The sequence below is a fragment of the Phyllobates terribilis genome, unplaced genomic scaffold (assembly GCF_046119375.1).
Source record: "Phyllobates terribilis strain yellow unplaced genomic scaffold, ASM4611937v1 Scaffold_8__6_contigs__length_399053987, whole genome shotgun sequence".
NCBI classification, from domain to species: domain Eukaryota; kingdom Metazoa; phylum Chordata; class Amphibia; order Anura; family Dendrobatidae; genus Phyllobates; species Phyllobates terribilis.
Genome location: NW_027362768.1, coordinates 318,660,954 through 318,686,165, shown reverse-complemented (window position 1 = coordinate 318,686,165; position 25,212 = coordinate 318,660,954). Strand labels below are relative to the sequence as shown.

The 25,212-nt window shown below is 39.2% G+C and overlaps 2 protein-coding genes across 4 annotated transcripts in view; one reads left to right on the top strand and one right to left on the bottom strand.

The window, feature by feature from the left end:
* CACNA2D3 (calcium voltage-gated channel auxiliary subunit alpha2delta 3) overlaps positions 1 to 25,212 on the bottom strand; it is a 1,591,404-nt gene that overhangs the window by 246,988 nt on the left and 1,319,204 nt on the right. The window lies entirely within an intron of this gene.
* On the top strand, positions 1,299 to 24,763 carry LRTM1 (leucine rich repeats and transmembrane domains 1). Its single transcript, XM_073644586.1, has 3 exons — positions 1,299 to 1,722; positions 8,805 to 9,401; positions 20,244 to 24,763. Exons 1-3 carry the CDS (start codon positions 1,716 to 1,718, stop codon positions 20,690 to 20,692), a joined length of 1,053 nt encoding a protein of 350 aa, XP_073500687.1. The 5' UTR covers positions 1,299 to 1,715; the 3' UTR covers positions 20,693 to 24,763.

Genomic DNA, 25,212 nt, shown 5'->3' with positions numbered 1-25,212 from the left:
CTCAGTCTCCAACATCTTCTCTCTGCCCACTTACCCAGACTGACAGATCTCTCGCTGCATGCGTGAATGGGAAGAGACCTGTCAGTCCCTGGTAGTGGGTGGGAAGAAGCCGTGTGAATGAGAAGAGACATATCAGTCATTGTCAGCGGACAGGGAGAAGCCGCCGGGGACCAACCTGTCCGACTAATCTACAGTGCGGTCTCGGTCCCCATCATCTTTTCTCCGCCCGCTCCCCTTGAGTGACACGATCTCTCCCTGCATGTGGACCCACCTGTCCGATTAATCTCTCGTGCATCTTGGTTCCTGACGGCTTTTAAAGTATATTTTTTTCTGCAACGTCGCAGCCCTTCAGAGTCAAGCGTACCTGGCAGAAATAATACAATCAGATGTCTGGTTCCCTTTAACCATCACAACACAGACCTATCTCCCTTGTAGAATGCAAACACAGTCTTCATTCTTTCATGGTGATCCTATGCAAACCGTATCCTTGGTGGACACAGACAGAAGACAACCCCTGTGCAAAAACAGTATATGGACCCTTTGCAGTCCCATAGCTCAGCAAAATGCATAATTCCACCTGATTTGGAGCTGGATGTGGCCCTTTACCTCTTTGGTCTAGGTTGCACCAATAACATGTCCGTCCCTGTATAATATATTTCCCTTCTATTCTCCTAACATGTTGCCTGTCTCACCAGCAGCTTGGGAACCTAATCACACATGTTTATCCCGAGACCATCTTTATTGATGTGTATTTCTCAATCCGGCATGCAGAGTTCATTTGTCACGTTAATTTTAGATACACTACAAATAGCGGATAGAATTGAAGGGCAGCTGTGCCGGGGAAAGCGTGACTCTCATCACAAGTTTAACCCCTCGGTTGTAATCCAAGCGACGCGGACTTGCATGGATCACTCAGAGAGCAAAGTGCTCCTCTATAGATGGCACTTGTCTATAGGCACTTCTCTGGCAAGTTCATGAGTCCTCCGACAAGTGAACTCTATATATATCTGTCAGAGGCTACTTGGAAAGAATTACTAATCCCATTCTTAAAAAAGGAGTAAAGAGAAAACCCATAGCCCAAATTTATGTCAGCTCAGCAAGGGAGTTCTTTTCACATGTCACAAGGAATGATCCCCGGGTAATGCAAACAAGTTGACCTGTCAAACTCTGTCATCAACATGCAAATCGATGTCTAGTGATACACAGGCTAACACACGGCCCCCAATGACACGTCCGCTGTCACCTGATCTCACCACGACTGGCATGAGCAATAATTCTGAAGAATTCAGAACCAACGCAGGATTAAAAAAAGGCGGCTTAATTGTATGACCTCGATTTCAGACAGATTAAGTCAGAGAAAGCCTCGGACTGTGGATGAGATTTGCCTGTTACAGCTGTCCACCGTGACATGACAGTTAGTCACTCCCCGGGCCCCGATGAGTGAGTAAAGGAGACAACATCTCTTTGATGGTGCCTGGAAAAAAAAAACATTATGAGGGGACTTCAAGAGGCAAAAATAGCCAGTTGTGCCTGTGATGGGCAACTCACAACAACACACGCGTGTAGAGGCGATGAGAAGGAGCGTGTCTCACTCGGATCGAGGTCACTAATGAAGATGGATTGAGAACCAGACAAGTTCCAACTTTTCCAATGTTTTGCTTTCTACGGTTCATGTTTGTGAAAACCTGGTAACAGGGCCGACGGCGCAGTCAGCAATGAAAGGTGAGAGAAATAGCCACAAAAAAAAAAAAACATCCCCGGTGTTAACATTTCTCAACCCTACAGCAATTTCCTACAACTTTTCCTGAGATTTAGAAGATAATTCTCCCCAGAGCCCCCGGCGAGAGAAACTCATAAAATATGTATATGGTTCACTGCAGAAAAAAGGTCATGTGTGTAGACATCTGTAGAGGCTGAGCGAGCACACGGACACATGTGGAAGGGCAGATCGGTCTATCTATCTGTTATCTATTTATTTATCTCATATCTATCTCTTACTCTATCATTCCATCCATCTATCTATCTAGCTATCTATATCTCACTCTATCGTTGTATCTATCTATATCTATCTACTGATCTATCTATCTTTCTGTCTGTCTGTATATCTATCTATCTATCTATCTATCTATCTATATATATATATATATATATATATATATATATATATACACAGATGGAGAAATAGACAAATGAAAAAAGATAGATAGATGATAGATATATAGATAGATACATAGATAGAATGATAGACTGACAGATAGCTAGATAGACAGATACATGATAGATAGATAGATAGATAGATAGATGGATTGATAGATAAAAACAAACTGAAAAAAAAATGAAAAAAAAAAAATGAAATATTTTTTGTGAGCCTATGGGTAACGGATCGCCAATAGATGGTAATTGTCGAGGCATCCATCATATTTATTTAATTTTTCCAATCTGTTTGTTTACTCTTGTTCGTCAAATTTACAGTTTATTAAGGATATCTCTATCTATCTATCTATTATCTCTCTATCTATCTATTTATCTATCCATCTATCTATCTATCCATCTAGCGTATTTAATTATCTATAAAGCATAGGCTGTTATTTTGCTGGATTCGCACAAGTCAAATTTCCAAAAATTTGGATTCTCTAGAATCCGTGAATTTTGAAAAATTCTAAATTAATCTGATTTGTTTAGAATCAATTTATTCATACTTAATAAATGCATGATATTTATTCTTGTCTGTCTATCTATCTATCTATCTATCTATCTATCTCTCTTCACATCGTTATGCATGGAATGTACAGGTCAGTGGAGTCAGAGTATTTTTGGTATCATAACTTGGTGGGTGCAAACTTGTGATTGAGTCCTTAAAAAGGAAGCAATTTTAGATGACTATTACTGCACTCTTCTCGGCGGTGCGTGGTGCCGCACATTATTCACATTTGTTGCATTACTGAGACACCCACAGGATATTTCTTATACATGACCCTTCTATCATTTTACTATCACCTAAGTTAATGCCAAGAAGCCAGAGTTTGCCAATATTTGTTATACTGATCTTAGGAAGACTATGTGACAAAACCCGACTGGAGGCATTGTCAGCTAAAATGTACGTTTCTAATTGCACGATGTTAATTCATCAGGGTCTTTAGATCCAACAGACCAACTGGTGACGAGTCATGATCTATGAACAAACTGTGTTACCGTGATGCTTTTTTTCAGTGCTTTAAAGCCAGTGGGACATTAAACAGAGGATCTACACAGGGTGATTTTGTTTTGTACCTCTGTTTGCATTGTCTACAAGGTTGTAAGGCATCTGATCACCAGTTGCCATCTTGATTCTTTGGCTGGCTAACATTGATGACTGAGGAAAAGACTCTTGTATGTAAAGACTGTTCACACTGAACATGGAGATCCCGTGCAACAGATAGAACTTTAATACAATGTTGGTAATTTTTTTGAAAAAAATGGGTCCATGATTTTTTTTTACATTGGGTGTCCTTGGGTTCATCATTGGATCCATTTTGGTCTCTTTAGGAAAACCCTGGGCAAAACGTATACAGTTTGTTAGGTTTAGTGCGCGGTTTGAGGGCGTGGTGCTTGATAAATTAGGATTTGAAGACTTTCAGAAATAAAATATAGAATCTCTATGCCATGCACTAGTGCACCAATTGTACCTAATGTGTCCCTTCAGTTGGTCTCAATCTTCATTTAGTTTGATGAGTAATGAAGGAGGTTCTCTGTCGCTTGGGTCGTCAACAATGGCGTAACTTGAAGCTTGTAGGCCCCAATGGAAAAGCCCCCAAATATTGCAAGTATTTAATAGTAATGGTCTTTTCATATGGCCAAAGAGACCTTTTGGGACCACTAGGTTCTTGGGTCCAGGTGCGATTGCAACCCATGCACCTATTTTAGTTACGCCCCCGATCATCAATGGTTTATCAGTGGTGCAGCCCCTTCTCAAAAGCATTTGAAAGAGAGCACATGCGTCATTGTTCTGGAGGGTAAAACACCCCATTTCATCCAAGATTAATTACCAAAGTCCCAAAGAACCCTATTTTTTAAAATTATCAGACTTACCTAAAAGTTAGAAAAAGCCTTGTTTTGTTAATGCTATTTTTATTTTTTTTAATATAACAATATCTAAAATGTAAAAAGAGTGAAGAAAGAAGAAAAAAATAATTTTCTAAATGTATTTTAAAATAAAAAAATAAATAAGATTTTTTTTTTAATAGAAATAACAGTTTATTCCAAATTTGTAATCTAAAAATATATACATGAAAAAAATTAACAACTACAAAATAAGAAATTCTTTTTAAGCTATACAAGATGAAAGGGGGGGGGGCTTCAGTCGATTATACAAGATTTTTGGCTTCTGTGAAAAATAAAAAAAAAATCGCACAATATTGTGTAATTATTCTATTCTGTCCTTGGATCCATAAAAATAGGTGAAGATTTCCCCTCTGCTCACAGGAAGAAGAGAAAAAAAAATATCTGTGAACAATAGAGTATTTTCTTAATCACAGTCACGGACCTTGGGACTAGGTCACAACTTAAGGGATTGAATATCACTTTGTGATCTTCTGACCTCATTTATCATTTTAACAATTCCTCTTGACAAATGTTTTAACAGTAGATAAAGGACAAGTTCAAGTACTGAGAAAGCAAAGTTGGCCGTGAGATAAAGAGATATCTGTGACACCGATCGCAAATGAACGCTAGGAAACTCTCTTTCAATTAAATTTGGCGGAGAATGACTTGGAGTGACAGACCTTGGATTGACTTTCTTGAGAACTTTTAGAAAGCAGACTTTTTTCTTCGGCATGTAATTCTGCAGAAATAAATTATAAACAGTTCCCATTGTGCTGGAAATGTCAAACCTTAAGAGGTCCAATCTCTCAGTGAAAACAAAGTCCCTTTTACAGTTTTAGGTTATTCCACCCAAACCTGGTGTTTATTCGGCACCTAATAGCCAAGGGAATGGGACCAACCCCTTTACCCAAGATCCTCATAGCAGCCAATGGGCTGGTCGTATGATACATAAACAATATAAAATTTAGGGATAGTCCCATAAACTACATATTTCATCTATCCATAGGGGTATGATTGTTGTGGATACGACCTCAAGGACCCACATGAATTACAAAAACAAGGATCCCAAAGTTCACCGTGACTATGGAGCATGTGCAATGTGGGAGTGGTCATCGCACATGCTCACTACATGTTCAGTGGACTGACCTCATGCACCATGATAGGTTTTGTGCTTCCTCGGTTTGGCCTCCCACTAGGTCCAAAACAATAGAATTTTAAGAAGTCTGAGGCACCAAAGAGTAATCCTTGTATAAAACTTGACTTTTATTCCATAGTATTAAAAAATATAACTACTGGAAGACAAGGCTTTCTGTTGTTACATTTTTTATTACTATGGAATAAAAGTCAAGTTTTATACAAGGATTACTGTTTGGTGTCTTGGACGTCTTGGAATTCTACCACTTCACTAACATAGGGGATTTGGGGTCCCTAATCACTGTATTCTTGGGGTCTCAGCAATAATCTAACATTTATCATGTAACCTGTGGATGTGATAGCTGTGGTTTATGGGAAAAACCCTATAATTTTTAACATTAAAAATACTTAAAAGGTTGTCCTGGTTCGGGGCATAAGTCAACAATGTGCATGCTGTTAGGATTCTCCGGTGCCGGCAGTGGACGGGTGAATGACCGCAAGTACGAGATTTGCATACTTGTGGTCACATGCCAACTAGACGTGTGCAGCCTCACTCAATACAAGTGTATTGAGTGAAGGACGGAAAAGTCTAGTCGGAATGTGACTGGAAGTGTGAAAGCCACATACTTCCGGTCAAATGACCGCCTGCTACTGGTGCCGGGACAGGAGAACTGTGCACACTGTGAGGGTTCACAAGTCTGAAAACACATAGAGTGACTGCAGACTTGTAGCCCAAGCCTGGACAACCACTTTAAAGAAATGTCAACTCCTATAAAGATTCTCTACAAAATGTAAAAAAACAAAGCTGCGGGAGACTGAGAGCATTAAAGGTTGAATGAAATGAATAGAAGGCAGATTAACAATGCCGCCTGTGATACGCAGGTGATCAAACACAGGTATTAAAATGTAAGGGCGACTGCATTGAGTAGCATTGTTCAGATGTCAGCGAAGAGAAAGTATTGAACGCCGCTGCCGGCTCATATCTGTCGGGAATCTCTTGTCCTTTAGTGTTTGCCAGCCAGGACTTTAAAGAATCATGTTTCTTTGTGAGGCATTTAAGAGAATGTTCTTCGCGTTCGACAGTGCGTCAGCTCATGACACATGAGACTATCAGAGGATGCGGCGGATTAGACGGGTATGCAGAGGTACTGAATATATCTGAATGTATCATGTACTGATACAGCAGAGCTGGATTACTCATTGCATTGGCCTGTAGATTATGATAACTCAACCACATTAGATAATGTAGTAAGTTTAGTATATTTCTGAAACTACCTGTAGGTAACAACACACTGTTAGGGTTTGTTCACACGTTGCATTTTTATTTTTTTCTGCAATATGTAATACGTACATTTTTTTTAACAATGTTTTAAGTTTGTCTCCCATTTATTTGAATCGGGGAAAAGTCCCGCAAAAATGCTGCAAGTATTGACATGCTGCATCTTGGCTAAAACTTTGCGTTGAAAAAAAAAACTGTGTGTATGAGATTTCAGAAATCTCATTGATTATGGTACAGTAAAATGCTGCGTATTTTATGTACCAAATACACTGCATAAAAAAAATGCAGTGAAAACACTTAAACGCCACTCGTGAACATACCTTTAGACCTGGAGCGGTAATATCATTGATGTAACCTGTGCAGGAACACAGGGGCCCGGTAGATAAGGGGCCACATCCAGCTCCAAATTAGCAAGCAGCATGTGTCACAGACATAAATAGGGGGTCCATATACTGTTCATGCACAGGGGCCCTCTTCTGTCTATGGCCGACACTGCCATAGGCTTGTCATAGTTTCAACATCTATTAACTACACCATATTTCCATATTAAGGTTTAACATATACTTTCCTGTTCATCTGACAGCTGTTCCCTCTGGTCTTTCCCCATTATACACATGCACGCTTGGCTTGGCTGAGTGTACACGTGTTCTTAAGAGGGAGAGTGGTGTAAACTGCTACTAGGCACCAATTTCCATTAAAGGGGCTGTCCATCGAAAAAAAAATAGATATTGGAATTAAAAATAAGTTTCACAATTGGATGTATTAAAATAAAAAAAATGTTCCTGTGCTGACATAATCTTATAAATGTGCCCCTGCTGTGTACTGTGTAATGGCTGTGTCTGACCGTGCAGGAACATGGTCTGATCATACCACAGCTCCTGGGCAGGGGAGAAAGCAAAAGAGTATACAGACATTACAGCATCTCAGCACAGGAATATTTTTTTAACACATCGAATTGTGGAACTTATTTTTATTCCAAGATCTATTGCTTACAATGAACTTTGTTCGTGGGAAAACAACTGTAAGAATCAGACGATTGGGCATGTTCGGCTGGTAATAATTTAATGGGTTTAGCTACCTTTAAAAAGCACTGTCATCAAAGTTTTTATCCTCTTACTATATTGCAGTCATCATATTATATGGCACTGTGTACTTACAATTGCTAATTTTTCCCTTCTACCCAGCTAATTCTTCTCCTTCCAATTAGGTCTATGACATCACGTGATTAAAAACTGACTAGCTGAATCCTTCTAAGCTCTATGTAGAAACAGGAAATCTTTTTTCCCTGTATGAGTCATGACTCACTGCAAAAGTCCCTGGCAGGGGAAGGAGGGAGCAGTTGGGTCAGGAATTGATGAGGGGGATGACTCATGCAGTGAAAAGAGACTTCCTGTTTCTACATAGAGCAGAGAAAAGAGAAGAATTAACTGGTTAGAAAGGCAAAATGAGCAATTGTATGAACATAGTGTTATATAATATGATTTCTATCTATTAAGAGGATAAAAATTTTGATAGAAGGAGGAGTGCTTCTTTAAATATGGCCTACTACTGGAAAATGTTCTATTGTAGAGAAAGCTAATACATCCATTTTCAGGTACTAGAGCCAGTCCTGGGTCTCGGTACCTTCACTTTAAGCTTTGCTTTGACAAAGTAGATAGCTTCTACCTCTACCACCTCCTTGGCTATATTGTCTTCTGCACTGTGGGACAATGTGCCCGTACAGGTAGTAGAGTCACCAGAATATCTACTGTTAACCGCCAGTGTTCAACAGGACATCTTAAAAGCTCAGGACACAGAGACTGCTGCAGCCTGTTGTGTGTACATCCTATCCATACAGAGCAGCGTGCCTCGGAGAAAGGAATTAAGAGTAGAGATGAGCGACCTCAAACTTAAAAGTTCGAGGTTCGTTCCAAACAGTTAGTGTCTGGTGCTAAACGCCAAACACGGACTTCTCCTGGGAGTCTGTTGCAATGTCCCGGAACTTCGTTGGGAAGAGAGAGAGAGAATTATTTTCCAGCTCAAAAGTCTGGGTCCCTTTTGTTTTCAATGGGGTTCTGGTTCAAATTCGGGTAAAGTTCTGGTACCCGAAATGAACTTTGGAATAAGGAATAAAGTTAGAATTGGGTACCAGAACCAGAACTTCCACGAGTCCGCTCATCCCTAATTGGAAGATGTAAAGTTTTATGTTGCAGAATATACGGCATTTTAGAAATGTCATTGCTAAGTGGCCAACTCCTTAAAATAAAAAATTCCAAACAAATTCTCATTTTGAAAAGATCATTCACATTATATGTTTTGGGCTTTTTTTTAGGTGGACTGCTATTTGTTTCATGTGTCATGATGATATTCCATGCAACCTGGGGATGTCCAGAGGTCTGTACTTGTCAGCCTTCTTCAAGGACAGTTGACTGCAGCTACAGAGGACTATTGGATGTCCCAAGTCTTTTGCCATCACAAACTCAAGCCCTCTACTTGCAGGGTAACCAGATTCGAATTATCAACCATACGTCGTTCATTAACGTTCTTGGTCTGAGAATTTTAGACTTGTCTAACAACTCCATTTCGAGAGTGCCACCGTATACCTTCCACTATCTACATTTTCTGCAGGTCCTGAATCTGACCAACAACTTCATCCATTATCTGGAAGGTCAGGTTTTCACACCTCTACTTGCTCTGAAGGAACTGGACTTGTCTCTTAACAACATCAGCATTTTGCCAGAAACCTTAGGAAACAGCACTCGAAACCTTACCTTTCTTGGACTGAAAAATAACCATCTACAAACAGTTGACAGGATGGTCCTGGAGACATTCACAAACCTTAAAATATTGCTTGCAAAATCGAACCCTTGGCAATGCAGCTGCCCAGTTCTGGGTATTAAACTTTGGCTGGAGAACTTTTTATACAAAGGTCAGTAGATAAAAAAACATCATAGCTGATACTACTAGCACAATGGAAAATGTAATACAACAGTCCTCACAGTCCTTTCACATGTAGTCTGTCCTAATAATACAAAAATGTTATTACTGTCATCGCCGGAGGTCAATTTAAGAGTGAGAAAAAGGGTTTTAGCAAAAATCCACTTCCTTCATTTTACACATGATTGTAAATGATCTGTTACTGTATACAGATGTCAGAGTGTAAGGAACAGTAGTCTCAAATTCTGCAAACATCATATTTTCACAGCTCATCAGCCAAATACTTAATTGCATTTTTCAATACTTTTTTCTAAGATTGAATTACTTCTATTATTTCGCAGGGTATGTTTAAACACCAGTCTGTTACAGATATTTGTTTCTTGTGGCTCAAGTCCAAAAAAATAAACCTTCAGGATATGGGAATAACTAAATCTAAATCAGAATGCAATAAAACTCAACTCAACAATACATATATTAGCATATGATCAGTAACTAACTAGACATAATTTACATATATTAGCACATAAAAATATAATATATGTATACATATATATACAGTAATATATATGTATATATAGAAGATAAATAGGTTTACTCCGACTGTGGTGAAAAGTAGATGCACAGAAGTAGAGATGAATGAACCAAAACGTAAAAGTTTGGGGTTCGTACGGGATAGTTAATGTCCGGTGATAAACGCTGAACACGGACCTCTCCCGAAAGTCTGTTGCAATGTTCAGAGTTCTGGGGGAAGTGCGTTTCTTTCCTGCTCCAAAGCTCGGGTCTGGTTCAGGTTCTTGTTCAAGTTCAGCTACGGTTCTGTTACCCGAACCGAAGTTTGGACTAAAGTTCAGGTCGGGTACCTGAATCCGAACTTCCACGGGTCTGCTCATTCCTACTCAGAAGTATGATGTAGTCTTCAAATGAATAAGAAACATTTTCGGCACTCAGATGATAGTAAATGAAGGTAGTAGCTTTATAAAAGTTAAACCGACCCTTGAAACACAGAATAAACCATCTTTTCGGCCATGTAGTGCCTTTACTAAGGTATATCTGTACGTGAAGTGGTCGGACGGTTCTGACTCCTGAGCAGTGTGGATCTAGTCATATCATGGTCACGAGCGGTGCTTCAAATCAAAGTCTCCAGCCCTTAGTCTTACACTTACCTGCTACCATCTTCATCTTCTATCGCTGCCGCTCTGGTCGGTCTTCAGGAGGATGTAACCTGCCGGATTGCTCCAGTGTTTGCTGGGCGAGCCGGAGATCAGTTTTCAATGTAAGTCTATGAGAGTTTTGTTCTGGCTCTCATAGACTTGCATTGAGAGCTTGTGACCGTTACCTCTGACTTCCGGTAAGTCAGAATTTGTGGCTACAAGATGGCGCTGCGGGACTGGAGAGGTGCTGATAAAAGGTGAAGATGGCGACGGGTAAGTATAAGATTAAGGGTCAGTGACCTTTGATTAATAGCATTCCTCCACCACTGAAATAAACCAAAACACTGGATGGTGACAAACAATAAACTCATCTACAGACAGCTGTTTCGGGTGCTTGCCCCTCATCAGTGTCTGGCTGCTTGAATACAATGCCCTTGAGACACATTGTGGAACTACTGGTTCTCCTTAAAGAGACCAGCTGAATTTGGAGTCTTACAGGCAATGCTCTATAGAGCTGGACTCTTTAACAAGAACCAGTACTCTGCCCAAAATAATTTAAGGCAATGAACACTTGTGGAAAAACAAATCAACTGCACTGACATCTTTTCTCTCTTGAGAACAAAATATCAGACATTTTGAAATTCAAATATGCCCGATCTCTCTTCCTCTAACATCTGGCATCGAGGAAGAGTTGATTCTCTGCCACTGCACATTACATAGTCAGCTTATCCCATCGAAATCTCCAAAATTCTTATAAGCGATTAGAAGATTTTTGCAATTACAAAAAAGTTGATTTTAAGGGTTTGGCCGGGCTGATAAATGGTGGTGTTTTTATCTGAAACAAAATTTGCTGCATGTGCTTCTATAGTTCCATGGTTAAAGGGAATCTGTCACCAGGTTTTTGCCACCTAATCTGAGAAGAGCATAATGTAGGGGCAGAGTCTCTGATTCTAGTGATTTGTCACTTACTGGGCCACTTGCTGTAGTTGTGATAAAATGTGTACTCCTGCTAGGTAGTCCAACCACACACCCACCACTGATTGGAAGTTTTCAGCCTATGCACAGGGTACTCAAAAATCTGCCAATCAGTGGTGTGGGTGGGGTTATACAGAGGTCACCATTCAGAGAACTGGTAGATAGGCAGCAGATAAAACAGTTTTTAATCAAAACTGCTGCAGCCAAATAAGTGACACATTGCGGGAATTAGGGTCTTCTTTACCCCTACATCATGGTGCTATCAGTTGGGGTAGCAAAAATATGGTGACAGATTTCATTTAAGGCTTTGAATAGGAGTTAGCCAATCAATGCCATTATAGAGTAGTATTGCTGTATGGGACTACTGTTTGGGGACAGTACACTACAATCTTTGCACTTATACTAATGGGTTTCCTATGGTAGTGTTTGCCTCCCCCTTCACACCCTTTCTTGACTTTTTGGCCAGTGTAGTTTTTAGATTTTTAGATTGCCATACTTCTTATGCAAAGGTTACGAAACCAATAAGGTACTTTTTCTAATGGCCCCATAGTAGCCACATTATCTGTTATGTTCATCCTTGCTCAACGCGTAGAAGCAAGCATTTTATTTGAGAATCCACTTGTGCCAGAATTTATGCAATTTTCGATTGTTCACTTCGCCTGTTTTTGACATTACCACCGCGCGGCTAATGTCTTTTGTCAGGAAGCTGTCTCTGGATAGTACGCAATATGTGCTGAATCTGCTCTAGACGACAATCAGTAACTTGACAGTAAAAATTGCAAAGGCTTCGAAAAGGCGGGATGAGCGCTCTTAGGGAATTGTTAGGACCTCCGATGTTGTGTAACTACACGAATCAGAAGACATCCAGGCTCCCCGTCAGACATTCTTATGCTTCATATTAACATTCATAAGGATTATTAATGCATTTTAGATTTTACTCCTTCCAGCGAGTAACTTTTCTCTTCATTTGTCTATATGAACGCCTCAGCTTGAGTCCACATGTCCTAAAGTCTGGTTAAACTATTGCACAATGGAAGCAGCTATCATCTGCCTCTGAAAAGATGACTAGTCATCTATCTGCATCAATATGCCATGTAAATCTACTTAGTATGAATAGAAGCTTCCCTAGAAACCCTCTAGGGGCCAAGTTTTCAATTTGGTTTTTATAAACTGTACTGCAAAGTACTATCCTAGTATACGATCTTACATGTGCTTAAAGGGCCAGTACATCTGCAATTACAGTGATGTATGACAATACAAAACTTAAATAGACCCCAAGAATAGATAATCCCAATAGATATTTCCATGTGTATAAGCATATTATGCAATAGCTCAAACTAAAATGATCCTTCATTCAATTTCGACCAGACAATAAGTCTTAGGGCTCATTATACAGGTCTTTTTTATTCATATTATATGCCGTGATGTTACCAATATTCACATGTGATCAGCCATGAAGATTAACAGTTATTTTATGAGATATAGGAGTTATCTAGCCTGTAAAATATTTTTAGAAACAGCTGTAAATTTAGTAAAACATAAATTATGCTTATCTCTTCTTTCCCAACCAGATCCAGACTAATGGACTTATATGGTCTTCCCAATATTCCTTCTTCGTAACCAGATCCAGACTAATACTAAGATGGTCTTCCTGGTTTACCTCTTCTTTTCCAACCAGATCCAGACTAATGCTTAGATGGTCTTCCTGGTTTACCTCTTTTTTTTCCTATCCAAATCCAGACTAATGTTCACATAGTCTTCTTACATTATGACTCCTTTCTCAACCAGATCAACACTAATGTTATCAGGCTCTTGCCAGATTACTTCTTCTTTGCCAACAAGAACCAGACTAATACTTAGATGGTCTTCCCAGTTTACCTCTTCTTCGTAACCAGATCCAAACTGATACTTAGATGGTCTTCCTGGTTTACCTCTTCTTTTCCAACCAGATCCAGACTAATGCTTAGATGGTCTTCCTGGTTTACCTCTATTTTTCGCCATCCAAATCCAGACTAATGATCACATAGTCTTCTTGGTATCTGTTTGCGTTTCCCAACTAGATCCACATTAATGTTAACAGAGTCTTCCCAGTTCACTTTTTCTTTGCCAACCAGATCCAGACTAATGCTAAGCTGGTCTTCCCAATTTACCTCTTCATTTCTTAACCAGATCCAGACTAGATTAATGCTCATGTGTTTTTCTGGTTTACTTCTTCACTTCCTAACTAGAGCCAGACAAATCCTTAAATGGCCATTCCAGTGTTTTGTTTCCAATTGACCACCATATGACTGGTGTGGCCTCAGTGTCCACCTGCCTTACACTTGGTATCATGAGTCCATGATTAGTGATACCACTGGTTTGGTGAATGACCAATAAAGCTAAGGTCACTGATTGGTTGCAGCAGACATGTGACAGTTGCTTGAAAACCAAAAGCGGGTAGACTGCCAGTAGAGACAGCACTTGATTTGCAGGGAAATAAGAGTTTCTTTTGAGTTTTGAAACATTGGATGGACCCTTTCACCATGAAAAAGGTTATAAACCTCATGATATTAATGTGAAAATCTGAGTACGCTGGGATGATCCTCTGGTCTACCAGTCAGACCATGCATCCCTTTCAAATTAATTTCACTGATGCTGCTTGAGATCCTACTCTATGAGCCAGAACTGAGAGTCTTTGCTCCCTGCTCAAGAAGACTTGTACTCTCTATGCGTTACATGGACGTCCTTTAATTGAAGTGGCCATCATGTACTAATAAAACACTTTCACCAGCATAAATACTAAAAGTAGACACAACTTCACCCAATGCAATAAATGATACTTGAGAGCTTCATTACCACCCAAGACATTGTCATGATGAGAAAACTCCTTTAAATTTTTTTAAAAGTCGTTTTTTAGTGAAATTGCAAATACTGAAAAGATTTTGTAAACTCTAAAAAGGACATAAATATAACATGAAAGAAACCAACTGTAAATGTAGAAATAGATTCACATTATTTTTTACTTTAATCGATTTTTCATCCACTTTCTAGTTGGTACTTTTCACATTTTTTGTGGTGCCGCTACACCGGTCAATAAAATTGAGTTGTTTTAATATTATATTTTTTAAAAGCTCGTATCACAAATTGCAGCATAAAACCTACAAAACCAAGCCAGTTACTCAGAGGCTTTTGGCAGTAGCTGCCTCTATTTTCTCCGGAGGTTCTGTCCATAAATAAAAGCTGCATGAAAAAAAAAGAAACGGTGATCCAAATGTATTTCATGATCCAAAAATCCATAGAAAAATGAACAGTATGAAGTCCAAATAGGATGTCTGCCTAAAATATTTATTCTTTATGCCAGGTAACAGATTATGGGCTGTATCTCTGTGTCAAATAACCCATTATCTGATCCTTTTCATATGCGGAGACATGCAGAGGTTTAAATTCTTACAGGTCGCCAATGCATAAAAGAACTATAATTATGTAGACTTGGAATTATGAGAAAAACAAATGCTAGCATCATCATCGCCATAATCCTGGATTTAGTAAATGTTACATCAACAGAACGAAAATTATTAGTATTGTAAGCTTGATTTTCTACATGGGATATTGATTAGTCAGCAATGCCATGAAATGATCTTTGCACTACTCAGCTACAGTAGTGTTGAAAATAATAGCAGTGTGTTCAAAAACATGAGTTAAGCACAAAATCTTTATACTAGTTTTTATTTCCATGCATTGGGAACATTGCACACTATTTTCTAATTCAAAACATGAAGAGAAATGTATAAAATGTTTAACTACTTTACAGAAAATAACAAAAAATGAACATTGGGCTGTTCTAAAAAATAGCAGTGTCTGCAGTTGTCTTTGCAAACTCATAATATGTACTTTTTTTTTGAGGATTTAGCATTCCTGTGGATCACTAGCCTAATATTTAGTTGTGTACCCACAGCTTTTTAGAACTGCTTCACATCTATGTTGCATAGAGTCAACCAACTTCTGGCACCTGTCAACTGTTATTCCAGCCCAGGATGCTTTGACCACATCCCTCAATTTTTTGGCATTTGTTGACCATCCAGTGTTTTGTTTTTTATTTCACCTCACAAGTGTTCTATTGGATTAAGGTCCAGGGATTGGGCTGGCCACTCCATAACCTCAGTTTTGTTGGACTGGAACCAAGATTTTGCTAGCTTACTGGTGTGTTTAGGGTCGTTGTTTTGATGAAACACCCATTTCAAAGGCATATCCTCTTCAACGTAAGGCAACATGACCTCTTCAAGTATTTTAATATATGCAAACTGGTCCATGATCCCTGATATGTGGTAAATAGGTCCGGCACCATAGTAAGAGAAACATGCCCATATCATGATGCTTGCACCACCATGCTTCACTGTCTTCAGAGTGTACTATGGCTTCAATGTAGAGTTTGGGGGTCATCAGACGAACTGTCTCGGGCCCTTGGACCCAAAAAGAACAATTTTATTTTCATCAGTCCACAAAATGTGTCTCCATTTCTCTTTGGGCCAGTTGATGTGTTCTTTTGCAAACTGTATCTGCTTCAGTACATGTCTTTTTTTTAATAGTGGGACTTTGCGGGGACTTCTTGCTAAGAGATTAGCTTCACACAGGCGTATTCTAACTGTCACAGTGCTCACAGGTAACTTGAGACTGCGTTTGATCATCCTGGGGCTGATCATTGGCTGAGCCTTTGCCATTCTGGCTATTCTTCGGTCCATTCGAATGGTAGTCTTCCGTTTTCTTCCTCTTCTCTGTGGTTTTGCTTTCCATTTTAAAGCATTGGAGATCATTTTAGCTGAACAGTCTATCATTGTCTGCACTTCTTTATATGTTTTACCCTCTCCAATCAACTTTTTAATCAAAGTACTCTGTTCTTCTGAACAATGTCTCAAATGACCCATATTTCTCAGGCTTTCAAGGGGAAATGCATGTACAACATGTGATGGCTTCACCCTTAAATAAGGGCCAATTGATTCACACATGTTTCTTCACAGAATGATTGACCTCACTAATTGAACTCCACACTGCTATTATTTTGAACACCCCCTTTCAATTAATTATTCAAATACACAGACTCAAAAACATGCGGCTCATGAATGCGGAGTCTGTTGCTTTTCTTAGAATCTATTGCACCAACTGGTAAATCGTTTGACATGTGGTAATATAATTTATACCAAAAACAGTGATTAATCTGATAACTCATATTGGACTGCTATTATTTTGCACCCTACTGTATTTCTCAAAAATAAAATATATAAAATGTGTAACATTTTAAATAAATAGAATAAATTTATAGATAAAATATATTAACATATACAATTAAAATAGCACCCCATGCATTACACAAATAGACAATTTATTTCAAAAGACATTGTGCAATTCTTCATTTCCCCTGTTGTGCTGTAGGTGAATTCAACAACACTTACTGCCAGTTACCCCCATAACTGCTGATGTTTCCAGAAGTGGGATTTTCCATAATCTGCTTATATCTAAGGATGAGCAAACCCGAACAGTAAAGTTCGGGGTTCGTACCAGACACCTAGTGCTGAATTCCGAATTTAGTGTTCTGAGTTCAAGATCGAGAGCAGAAAGAGAGAGAGATTATATGTTGGTACTCTGCTTTCTTTGGCAGTCCCCTAGCCCTTACTGCGACCATTTTACAGCAACAAAGTTTGGGTCCTCAGCGACTTCTATGGGGTTTGGGTTCAAGTTCCGGTAGAGTTCTGATACCCGAACCAAAGTTTGAACTAAAGTTCGGTCAAACCAAATGAACTTGACCATCCACGGGTTTGCTCATCCCTATTTATTGCCCTAAATCTGCTCATCTACTAAAAGAATTAGTAGCAAAACAAATCTGTGAATAATTTTTTAAAACTTGTCTAGAATAACTCGTAATTTTTCAAATCTTAAAGGGGTAAACCACTTTGAAAAAAAAAACCATATGATTCAATAGATTCCTGATGTAACTTCATGTACCGTACTTGTGTTAGCAAAGATCCACCGATGTCCCCTCTTCATCGTAAATCTCAGGTCTCAGCAGTTTAATTTTTGGCTCTTTGCTCGACACACAGAAAACGACCGCTCAGCCAGTAATTGCAGAGGTGGTCATTGCAGTGATTGACTGAGCAGTTATTTTCTTTGCGTCAAGGGGGACCGAGAAGTAGAGACCAGTGGGCGGTGAGATAGTAAAATGAAGATCACTTTGTTTTTGTTTTTTTGTTGTTTTGTATGTCATTTTAACTTTTACAAAAAAAACATTATCAACTGAACATTCTTCTTAAAAGAGTATAAAAAATAAAGAAAGAAAATTTCATTATGAACACATTATGAAATACCTTTATTTAGCAGGATAGGTATCTATGAGCATGTGCTGTAGGAAGCTCCGCTGCTCTCCCTTCATGTGTAAGAAGATCTGCCCCCATTGGATATTCTGATCAAATGCGAGGGTGGGTTATAATGGGAAGAAGCTGCTCAGACTGCTATCCCTGTCTTTCTAAATGCTGAGCGGCTGCAGTGACCTGGAGATAACCTCTACCACATTATTCCTAGGTCACAGCAGTGGAGTTGCATACGGCCTACTTCCTACTGGCATCACATCAACAGTGCTGCAGGCAATCTGTGAGCTCAGGGGCTCATGTTGTCTTCTCGGGCTAATCTCACTTGTAGAATGATGGTGAACAAAATACAGTTTTTCTTTTTAAAGATGTGATCGCAAGTATATGATTTGCAAACATGTGGTCACATGCCAACTAGATGTTCACGGCCTTGGTCAATACAAGTGAATTGAACGAGGCCGGATACGTCTAGTCTCAATGTAACTAGAAATACGTACAGTACAGACCAAAAGTTTGGACACACCTTCTCATTTAAAGATTTTTCTGTATTTTCATGACTATGAAAATTGTACATTCACACTGAAGGCATCAAAACTATGAATTAACACATGTGGAATTATATACTTAACAAAAAAGTGTGAAACAGCTGAAAATATGTCTTATATTCTAGGTTCTTCAAAGTAGCCACCTTTTGCTTTGATGACTACTTTGCACACTCTTGGCATTCTCTTGATGAGCTTCAAGAGGTAGTCACCGGAAATGGTCTTCCAACAATCTTGAAGGAGTTCCCAGAGATGCTTAGCACTTGTTGACCCTTTTGCCTTCACTCTGCGGTCCAGCTCACCCCAAACCATCTCGATAGGGTTCAGGTCTGGTGACTGTGGAGGTCAGGTCATCTGGCGTAGCACCCCATCACTCTCCTTCTTGGTCAAATAGCCCTTACACAGCCTGGAGGTGTGTTTGGGGTCATTGTCCTGTTGAAAAATAAATGATGGTCCAACTAAACGCAAACCGGATGGAATAGCATGCCTCTGCAAGATGCTGTGGTAGCCATGCTGGTTCAGTATGCCTTCAATTTTGAATAAATCCCCAATAGTGTCACCAGCAAAGCACCCCCACACCATCACACCTCCTCCTCCATGCTTCATGGTGGGAACCAGGCATGTAGAGTCCATCCGTTCACCTTTTCTGCGTCGCACAAATACACGGTAGTTGGAACCAAAGATCTCAAATTTGGACTCATCAGACCAAAGCACAGATTTCCACTGGTCTAATGTCCATTCCTTGTGTTCTTTAGCCCAAACAAGTCTCTTCTGCTTGTTGTCTGTCCTTAGCAGTGGTTTCCTAGCAGCTATTTTACCATGAAGGCCAGCTGCACAAAGTCTCCTCTTAACAGTTGTTGAAGAGATGTGTCTGCTGCTAGAACTCTGTGTGGCATTGGCCTGGTCTCTAATCTGAGCTGCTGTTAACCTGCGATTTCTGAGGCTGGTGACTCAGATAAACGTATCCTCAGAAGCAGAGGTCTTCCTTTCCTGGGGCGGTCCTCATGTGAGCCAGTTTCTTTGTAGCGCTTGATGGCTTTTGTAACTGCACTTGGGGACACATTCAAAGTTTGCCCAATTTTTCGGACTGACTGACCTTCATTTCTTAAAGTAATGATGGCCACTCGTTTTTCTTTACTTAGCTGCGTTTTTCTTGCCATAATACAAATTCTAACAGTCTATTCAGTAGGACTATCAGCTGTGTATCCACCGGACTTCTGCACAACACAAATGATGGTCCCAAACCCATTTATAAGGCAACAAAATCTCACTTATTAAACCTGACAGGGCACACCTGTGAAGTGAAAACCATTTCCAGTGACTACCTCTTGAAGCTCATCAAGAGAATGCCAAGAGTGTGCAAAGCAGTCATCAAAGCAAAAGGTGGCTACTTTGAAGAACCTAGAATATAAGATATATTTTCAGTTGTTTCACACTTTTTTGTTAAGTATATAATTCCACATGTGTTAATTCATAGTTTTGATGCCTTCAGTGTGAATGTACAATTTTCAAAGTCCTGAAAATACAGAAAAATATTTAAATGAGGAGGTGTGTCCAAACTTTTGGTCTGTACTGTAAATCACAGGGAATCCTAACAGTGCGCACTGTGCGCTGTGTGAAGATTCACAAGTCTGCAGTCACATAGGGTGACTGCAGACTTGAGCCCCTACCCTGGACAACTCCTTTAATGTAAGCTTTAAGTAATGTCATTATTAAGTAATGGTGACATTAAATAAATCATTTAAGCCCTTCATATAAAGCTATTAAAACCTTTAACCCTCCTTGTCTTAACTCTTTTTTTTACTTATTTTTATTGTTTGTTCTTTTTTAGGTGGTTTTATTGATGAGCTGATCTGCGCCAGCCCAGAGAACCGTAAAGGAAAGGATCTTCTCAAAGTCCCATTTGAGTTGTTTAAAAGTTGTCCTTTATTCAGCTTTTCATTCCCAATGGCCAATATTCACCAACACAGCTCAGAACACAGGAATAATGGAAGACATGGATATCACGGGGAACACATGGATGGGAGTCATCATGAATGTGAACCAAAACCAAAGCCTAGGCCGGCCAACTTGAGGCACGCCATAGCCACTGTGGTTATCACCGGTGTTGTTTGTGGAATTGTATGTCTAATGATGTTGGCAGCTGCGGTATATGGATGCGCCTACGCAGCAATTATGGCAAAATATCATAAAGAGCTCAAGGAGGTGGAACGTATGGCTTCTACCACTGAACATGGGAGCCCAGAAGAGAAAGAACGTCTTGATAGCTCATTAGCATGAGCGGCAGATTACTTACTGCTGTTTATTGTAGAACTGAGCATTTTTCACTCACATTAATCTCATGACTTTGCAGTTTATTCTAATTTCTATTACTCTTTTAACTATTTTAAGACTCTTTTAACTCTCTTCATTATTTGAAGACATAGGCGGGCTTACCCATCCAAAAATGGGAAAGGAGAATAGCCCTTAAGCATTTTTTCTGACCCGGACATAATAGTGTTAACGGTTTTATTAGTTGAGCTGAATTAATTAAAATCATTAAATTCTAACCAATCAGCAACCAGTGCTCCAGTTACATATTGTATGGCCCCCAAATGGCTTCTTCTAAAATGTGAAGACATATATATTTATATTTATAAAACCTAAAGCGACCATGAAGGGATAAGTTGATCCCAATGAGTATTAAGAAATAGTATGCTGGATCATATAAATGATCTGTTACCTGTAGCAATAATGATAGCTAATAATGATAGCTAATAATGTAGCAATAATGCTAGCACCTCGACGTGCGTTTCACCGCCTGTGCAGTTTCAACTGATGAACTTATAGGGACTTATTCACTAGCCTTGTTTTTTTTCTCTTAACTTTGATCTGGTGTCTCTATTAATCAAAAACAATACATGCAGATATATAAGTCCCTAGGTAGCCTAATAAATCTCAGACATAGTATTCTATATTACTAGGGGCAGTAGTCATGTACAGTGGGGAAAAAAAATATTTAGTCAGCCACCAATTGTGCAAGTTCTCCCACTTTAAAAGATGAGAGAGGCCTGTAATTGACATCATTGGTAGACCTCAATTATGAGAGACAAAATGAGAAAACAAATCCTGAAAATCACATTGTCTGATCTGGAAAGAAATTTTTTTCAATTTTTTGTGGAAAATAAGTATTTGGTCAATTACAAACAAGCAAGGTTTCTGGCTCTCACAGACCTGTAACTTCTTCTTTAAGAGGCTCCTCTGTACTCCACTCATTATCTGTAGTACTGGCACCTGTTTGAAGTTGCGGACAGGTGTCTTTTATACTGATAACAAGTTCAAACAGTCACACTCCAAACTCCACTATGGTGAAGACCAAAGAGCTGTCGAAGGACACCAGAAACAAAACTGTTTGCCCTGCACCAGGCTGGGAAGACTGAATCTGCAATAGGCAAGCAGCTTGGTGTGAAGAAATCAACTGTGGGAGCAATAATTAGAAAATGGAAGACATACAAGACCACTGATAATCTCCCTTGATCTGGGGCTCCACACAAGATCTCACCCCATGGGGTCAAAATAATCTCAAGAATGGTGAGCAAAAATCCCAGAACCACACAGGGGGACCTAATGAATGACCTACAGAGAGCTGGGACCAACGTTACACAGGCTACCATCAGTAACACACTACACCGCCAGGGACTCAGATACTGCAGTGCCAGACGTGTCCCCCTGCTTAAGCCATTGCATATCTGAAGTTTGCTAGAGAGCATTTGGATGATCCAGAAGAGTATTGGGAGAATGTCATATGGTCAGATGAAACCAAAGTAGAACTGTTTGGTAGAAACGCAACTCGTTGTGTTTGGAGGAGAAAGAATGCTGAGTTGCATCCAAAGAACACCATGCCTCTTGTGAAGCATGGGGGTGGCAACATCATGCTTTGGGGCTGTTTCTCTGCCAAGGGATCAGGACGGTTGATCTGCGTACATGAAAGAATGAATGAGGCCATGTATCGTGAGATTTTGAGTGCAAACCTCCTTCCATCAGCAAGGGCATTGAAGATGAAACGTGGCTGGGTCTTTCAGCATGACAATGATCCCAAGCACACCACTAGGACAACGAAGGAGTGGCTTCATAAGAAGCATTTCAAGGTCCTGGAGTGGCTTATCCAGTCTTCAGATCTAAACCCTATTGAAAACCTTGGAGGGAGTTGAAAGTCCGTGTTGCCCAGCGACAACCCCAAAACATCACTGCTCTAGAGGAGATCTGCATGGAGGAATGGGCCAACATACCAGCAGCAGTGTGTGCCAACCTTGTGAAGACTTACAGAAAATGTTTGACCTCTGTCATTGCCAACAAAGGATATATAACAAAGTATTGAGATGAACTTTTGTAATTGACCAAATACTTATTTTCCACCAAAATTTGAAAAAAAAATTCTTTCCAAACAATGTGATTTTCAGGATTTGTTTTCTCATTTTGTCCCTCATAGTTGAGGTCTACCTATGATGTCAATTACAGGCCTCTCTCATACTTTTAAGTGGGAGAACTTGCACAATTGGTGGGTGACTAAATATTTTTTTCCCCACTGTACTTCTGTATATTACTGTATACTACATTATGAGGCTATGCTTGCCTGTTGAATAGTTTCAGGTATCACTTCCCCTTTTGACAATATGTTCCTATATCTCCATGCAATGTATTGCATACACTGTTATCATCTTAAGTTATATTTATAATACATTTTTTGCTATTGATTATCACTTTTGATCGTATGCTCCTTCATGGTCGCTTTAGGTTTTATTGACAATTTTGGAAGGGATCTTTGTATTAATGTTATGAGGAACTTTGTTTGTTTCATATATATTTATATTTGTAATCAATGTTAATTTTTTTAACAACAGGTTTTTTAGGTTTGAAATGCTCTGTTAATTAATGTATTAATATATATTTATTATAGCGGAAGATCTATTTTTCTGAAGAGGACCTCCAATTTGTGCTGTCTACAGTCACCACTAAGGGGAGTTTGCTTTTGCTGCAGACTGTTTATAATTTGAACTAATTGTTAATTAACCAGTTTTAGACCGGACCATTTTCCTACATTCACAACCCGGAAACATTTTAATTCTTTTGTATATGCTGTCTCAATTTTTTCTCACTCCCTATATTAAAATAAATTTTGCTTCTTCATTGTGACGTAATGGAACTAGTTTTTATCTAATTTTTATACATTTTTTTTTTCTGCCGATATTGGGGGAACATATGAAGAAAAAAAGGAAATATGTGCCTATTTTTCCTTTTTTTTTTTTACAGCCACAAAGGACCACTAAAATACATTTGACATGGTGCTTCCTTTTTGTTGCAATTACTTTTCAAAGTTTTTTTCTTTTATTGGGTCAATTTGACTGGCGGTGGATTTTTTTTTTGCTTTTTTATTTATCTATTATTTTTTTCATGTGTATCAATCTTTGTGCTGCACATAAGGTCCTAAAAGACTTTCAGGGGCAATCCAACATTTAAATACATTTTTATTTGTTGCTGATTTCCCCTGAAACTGGAGAAGTCATATTAGCCCATTCACAGGGGAAATTGAGCCTCCTGCCTTCACTGCAGCGCTGATCTGGGTCTGCTTAGATGAAGCATCCGACGATCACATTAAATCTTAGGAAAGAGAAGGAAATGCTATTATTGCTTCCTATAAAATCATCACTATCTTCATGACTCTGACCGCTCACAGCTCCTGCAGCTGCAGACTTTGAAATACTGTTCCAAAACATCATTACAGAGTTATATGTGGATCAGGGTCAGTCCAACACTTTAAGTTGTTGGCTGATACACGCCATAAGGGGTTAAACTCCTATGTGCCCTCTAGTGGTGACTGTAGGCAACAAGAATATTTTCTTTTAACATTAGTTTATGCATTGATCGAACTAAATAAAGAAATTAATTAGCACAAAATTTTGGACCTGTTTACATTAAAAATAATAAAACGATGTGTAATGGTGGACATTTGCTTAAAGTTATAAAAAACAACTTCTGAAGTATTAGGAATATTACTTTTTGCCTACAATATTATCACTGTCTGATGGTATAGTGGTCGTGGCCGGATACTGCACATCCGCCCCCTATTAATTTTAATAGGGGGGCAGATGTGCAGTACCCAGCCGTGACCACTATACAGTCGACGGAGCTGTGCTGTGCAGCTCCATAACTGAGCAATTCCGGCCGACTGTTCCATCTAAATGGCCCCCTGATCAGACATTGATGGCCTATCCAAAATTACACCCACCATGATGCCCAATTGCTATATGATTTGCTTTCAAATTCCACGATGTGTGGAGATTCGGTAACATGTAAAAAGCCACATCTTGAATGATCACCTATATCTTTAACTTCCGAACTGACAATAAATAGCTTGATCAGTGAATCAGTGACACTTTCTTTCAGAAACAGTGCTACTTTTGTCTCTGGTCTTTGTGGGGTATTGCAGCTGACCTCCATTCACACTTGAATTGGGACGATCTACAACATGGAGTCCATGCGAAAGCACATAGATGAAATGTGGGCCTTCACTTCCAGATATGCTACACGTGCAGGTCTCTTTGTTCTAGCTCAGCTTTTGCAAATAATAGAGGGGAAAAATAAATAAATAAATAAATAAATTGAAAAAAATAAAATAAAAATAAAAAAATATGACCAAAGGGATGTTGAGATAACAGTATATTTAAATGAACTATTAGCGTGTTGTAAGCTCCATCTACAGGCACAGAGAGAAGGATCTGAACACTCATCTCTGCAGAATAAAGACTTTGGATCCACACTAC